This window comes from Onychostoma macrolepis, chromosome 03 (genome assembly GCF_012432095.1).
Source record: "Onychostoma macrolepis isolate SWU-2019 chromosome 03, ASM1243209v1, whole genome shotgun sequence".
In the NCBI taxonomy this organism is placed as follows: Eukaryota; Metazoa; Chordata; class Actinopteri; order Cypriniformes; family Cyprinidae; genus Onychostoma; species Onychostoma macrolepis.
The window spans coordinates 10,760,149-10,765,460 of NC_081157.1; the positions used below are offsets into that span (position 1 = coordinate 10,760,149).

General features: G+C 40.1%; 1 protein-coding gene across 1 annotated transcript; it reads right to left on the bottom strand.

The window, feature by feature from the left end:
* Positions 1–3,042: 3,042 nt before the first annotated feature.
* On the bottom strand, positions 3,043–4,362 carry LOC131537460 (uncharacterized). The gene is made up of 2 exons (XM_058770913.1): positions 3,992–4,362; positions 3,043–3,635 (listed from the first exon to the last, which is right to left on the bottom strand). The coding sequence occupies exons 1-2, from the start codon at positions 4,134–4,136 to the stop codon at positions 3,043–3,045; spliced, it is 738 nt and encodes a 245-aa protein (XP_058626896.1). The 5' UTR covers positions 4,137–4,362.
* Between the last annotated feature and the right edge of the window lie 950 nt (positions 4,363–5,312).

Consider the following 5,312-nt stretch of genomic DNA (forward strand, 5'->3'; position numbering starts at 1 on the left):
GTCTGGCAAACACTGGTTCATACTAAAGTGACTATTGGTATTCCTAGGGAGTCCGGCCAGGTCCTGTCAGTGGGATGGTGGTTATATCTGCACGACCTAAAGAAAGGAAACTCGCTGATGGCTTAAGGTGCACACTGCAATCAGTTACTTACTTAATGTAGAAGTTAGAGATGTTCCGATACCCTTTTTCCCTTCCCGATACCGATTCCGATACCTAGGCTCAGGGTATCAGCCGATACCGAGTACTGATCCGATACCCGGGTGTGTATCTGGTTATACAGTTGTATGTACTACTAGCCCTGTATGAATTGATACAATTATTTTAGTGTGCTTCACCATATATAGATAGATAGATAGATAGTCTGGCGAGTAATTTTAACTGAATTTAAGACCGGTGGTGGTGCTTTTTTGGTCATTCGGTGTTTCTGTAAAAATGGGGAAAAACTGTCAATAATACTGATAAAATAATAATCATACTATGAATTCTACTAAGAACAATATAAAACGCACTAAGGATTAACGAGCTGCTGGATTCATGAATATTAATCACGTTGTCTGCATTGGCTCGAACGGATTTGCTGAAATCAAAACAGGGGCGATAATAGGTGAACGCCAGCCAATGAGATTGTCGTTTGCGCATTAGCTCCGCCTACTACCGGAGAACCCGGCAGTTAAGCTGAAGAATTCCAAAGGAACTCAAAAAAATACAACAAAGAATAACGTTTACATACCATGCAGAATTGACAGGCTACATGTAAGACTCCCTTGCTCCCTCTCCTCTCTCTCTCTGCGTGTGAGGAAAAAGCAAAGCGACGAGTCGCGCTTCACACTAGAGTTTACGGTACATCAAATACAGCTGCGCTGCGCATTCATTCAAATAAACTGAAAAATATATCGCTTGACGGAGAGAGAAACTCTGAAGCGCTCAGAGTGTTCAGCGAGTGACAATATATCTGTGCTAAACTTATACATAGCCTACCAGTAAAATCTGATCATTTATTAGCCAGTGGCTAATATTAGACATCATATAGTCACCCAGGGTGAAGATTTAGTCGCGTATGCGAGTGATTTAACTTACTGGCAATGTGCTAGCACGTTTGTATTTCTTCTTCGCTGCTCTAAATAGTGGTTGCTTGTGTGGCAACACAGCACAACTTCCTGTCTTTGCATTCTGAGCAGCGAAGAAGAATTGATTTCCGATTTGCAGCGTTAAGCAAAGCTAGTGCGCATAACTATAGGTCTTGTTTAAAAATGGTATCGGATCGGTACATGGGTTCAAGTACTCGCCGATACCGATGCCAGAATTTTTTGTGGTATCGGTGGAATTTCCGATACTAGTATCGGAATCGGAACAACCCTAGTAGAAGTATAATATGGGATTGTTTAGGATTGTTTACTATATGGACAAAGAGAGTGTTCACAAAGTCATGGCATTTACTCGCTCTCATGTCATTCCAAACCCATATTACTTTTAACACAAAAACATATGTTAGGCAGCATGACTGTTTCAGTCACTATTCACTTTCATTGCATCTTTTTTCTCCATACAATTAAAGAATGGTAACTAAGTCTATAAAATGTGCAACTTATTTTTCATACTATTTTTATTATTATTTTTTTTTACTAATTTTCATTTCAGGAGTACCTTGTATAAAGGTGTTTCAGCGACTTGCCTGACCTCTCAGTCCTGCAAGTGGCAGAGGTGTATAAGGACTTTACCAGCACTACAGCCCCTTTAGTCACCACAATGGGGATGTCCAGTGATGATTGGATGGTGGATTCTGCTTTCAGTAAAGTTCAGGCTGGGAGTGTTCTGTCATACCAACAGCCAGCAGCAACAACACGCAACGTTACTCCCCATCAAGATGCCCCACCACGACCACCTCTGCCTCTGGATGGTTACAACCTTGACCCATCTGTGTGCTTATTTGTACATAACAAACATGAACTACTGCACATGAAGTCACTGGCAGTAACTCTGGAAACGGCACACAAGATTCAGGATGCCACCAAAGACCAGAGTGCTTTGATGGATTGGCACTCCGTTAGAAAGCCACGAGTAACATCGTCCCGATTTAGAGAGGTTTGCCATGTACGGGGGCAGAGCTCTACTGAACACTTGGCTAAAAGAATCCACAAGGGAACTCGCCAGACAGCAGACATGAAGAGAGGCTTCGAACTGGAATCTGCAGCGGTGGAGGAACACTGTCTGTTGCGTGGAGTGAACTTCTACCCTTGTGGATTCTTAATTCACCCAGATGCACCTTGGCTTGGCTCCTCTCCTGATGGTATCGTTTACGACCCCACAGAGCACCAGGTTTTTGGCCTTTTGGAGATAAAGTGCCCAAATCTAAAAAGTTATGTTGACTGCCCTTACCTGAAGCTGCAGAATAGCACACCTGAGCTAAAACAGCAGCATGCTTATTACTGGCAAGTGCAAGGTCAGATGCTGATCTCGGGATTGGACTGGTGTGATTTTGTGGTGTACGCACAGGATGACATGATGATCCAGCGCATCTACAAAGACTGTAGAATGTTTAAAACTATTAGAGAGAGGGCTGACCATTTCTTTTTTTATTTCTACCTGCCAAGATCCTTAAAAATGTAAAAAAAAAAAAAAAAAAAAAAAAAGTTGATTTACATTGTAAAAAATTTATTTATTTACACATTTTCAGAAACACTGCATCAAAGTTATTTATATTTGCATGTTTACAGAAATGCTGTATCAAAGAAGTTATTTACACATTTTCAGAAACACTGTATCAAACTTACAGTTGTAAGTTTATATTTACATGTTTACAGAAACACTATCAGCTATTTATATTTACGTTTACAGAAATGCTGTATCAAAGTTATTTATTTACACATTTTCAGAAACACTATCAAAGTTATTTATATTTACATGTTTACAGAAATTCTGTATCAAAGTTATTTATTTACAGACACATTATTAAAATTGTTTACATTTAATCAACATATTTATATTCTCTACAAATAAATTCAAATTGTTCCGTCCCCTACAGCAAGTGTCTTGTCTAGTCTTTAATCCTTTGCCCATGCTTTTACCAAGGGGCCATTCTGGTAGTTCACAAGGAGGCAAGCAACAGTGTATAGCTGGTTGATGCTCCCTGTGATGGAAAGAGGGATGACTGTATCAAACAGCTTGTGTTGTTTCACCCTGCGGATGAGACGCTCAACATGGACCCTCAGTCGAGCAATGGATTGAGTTTCCTTTACCTCATCAGCCGACATCTGTTCTCTTTTTGACAGGTAAGCAGGTCTGTAGACTTTGCATGGCACACAGTCGTCCACGAGAAAACCTTTGTCGGCCATAATAGCCATGTCAGGTTTCAGCAGAGACACAATCCCAGACTGCTTGAGAAGCTCCTTGTCACTGATGGATCCTGCATACAGGGATGACATAAAGGTGACTGCGCCATGTGGTGCCATGCCAATTAACCCCTTGAAGGTGCAGTGGGATTTATAAGAGGAGAACACTTCACTTTGAAGCAGGAGAGAGGATGGAGTTTGGCACCGCAGCTCTGTGCAGTTGATCACCACTTGTGTGTCTGGATAGTCCTGGAACTCCTTTGGCATGTGAGCCTTGACCGCCTCCTTAGACCTCCAGATGCGCACTGATCCAAGAACGGTATAAAGAAAATGTGCCCAGGTTGTTATAATTCGACTCACGGTGGACTGATGAATATCAAATCTGTGAGCCAGATCCCTTTGTGTCAGACCAACTGAGAGATGAACCACGAAGAGAAAAAACTAATCTATGGGCTGCAGGCATTGACCCTGTTAAATTTTTTTTATTTTACTTTTTATATGTGTGTTTATACATAGAGAAAGCAGCATTTAAATTTTGTTTCTCCCCCATAAATTCATAACACAATGTATATTGTATGTACTGTATAATACACAAAATTAGAAAGCAATGATAAATGAAAAAATATATATATAATTACAGATGCATTGCCTGATGCTCCACCTTCACTCCTAGTTGTAGCTGCCCTTGCTCTGGTCACACGAACCATGTTGTGGGATGCAGGTTCAATGAGTCTCCAGAACGCCATTAAGTGATTGTAAGTCACAAACCTACATAAGATGTGGGACATGTTTGAGATAATACACATCACAAAATGACCAACAGTTTTATCTTACTTTTAGACTGTATTGTAGCTTACTTGTATAGTATATGGGTTTACTGACATGTAAATAAAATATCTACATAGACATACTGTATTATGCAAAGACCAGAAAATTATAATACAGCATCCTAATAATGATATAATATTATTTATAAGTTTTAAATCTTACCTAGTGTAGAACCGTATGTCATCGTCTGATGCAGCAAATCTGCCCAAGCAAAATCTGTGACGGACAGACAGTTCTTCCACCTGTTTCCTCAGTTGTTCCACTTCCTTTCGAGATCTTCAGTCTGATCTAAAGAAAGATCGACAGCCGCAGGAACGGAAATGAACAATAATCATGCTCCTCATGCTGGAGGTCCACAGGCACAGGATCTTCGTTCAGTGGAGGAAACTTCTCTCCTCTGCCATGCCCCGTGCGCCTTGGTGCAGAAGTGGAGTAGTTGTTCCACTCAAACAAAGTGGGCACTGCACCTTTCTTCAGTAGCCGGCGCCCTGTGGGAGTCGATGGCTCGATCAAATCATCACTCTTGAAGTGACGACTGCAGACTCTTGTGTTAGAGTGATATTAAAATCCTCACGTCGGATATAGTGAATCCATTTTTACTTGTTTCCTTGTCCAAAGGGAAAGTATGGAAACTAACCACCGAATTAAACCTTGAGGATGTGTCACATAATGGGACACAGCAATACATAGACGTTGCACCTTCACGCCAAGGCACTTGAAGCTTCTTGAACTCATTAATAAAATGTTATATTTTAATATACTAAAATGTTGTTACTACAGTTAATAAAATATATAATATAAAATAATTATTTGTAATCGCTATAGATAATCAAAAATTTGACAGAAAGACCGCGCTATTACCACAGCATGCTATCAGAGAACGCTAAACCGGAAGCTCGCCTACAACTGAGATTTTAGAAACACGTAGGCAGTGGGCCATGCATAGAGTCCATTCCAGTACAGAACCTATAGCGACTGAACGAATCACTCCCTGAGACGACTCGTTCTTCCCGAATCACATTAAAGATTCGTTCAAAATTATAATGGTAATTTTAGATGACCTTTTGGATGTATTTAATTATAAAACACTTTATAATCTATAATAACATTTATTAACAACGTATTTAAAGGTGCTGTATTAAAAATTTTAACTA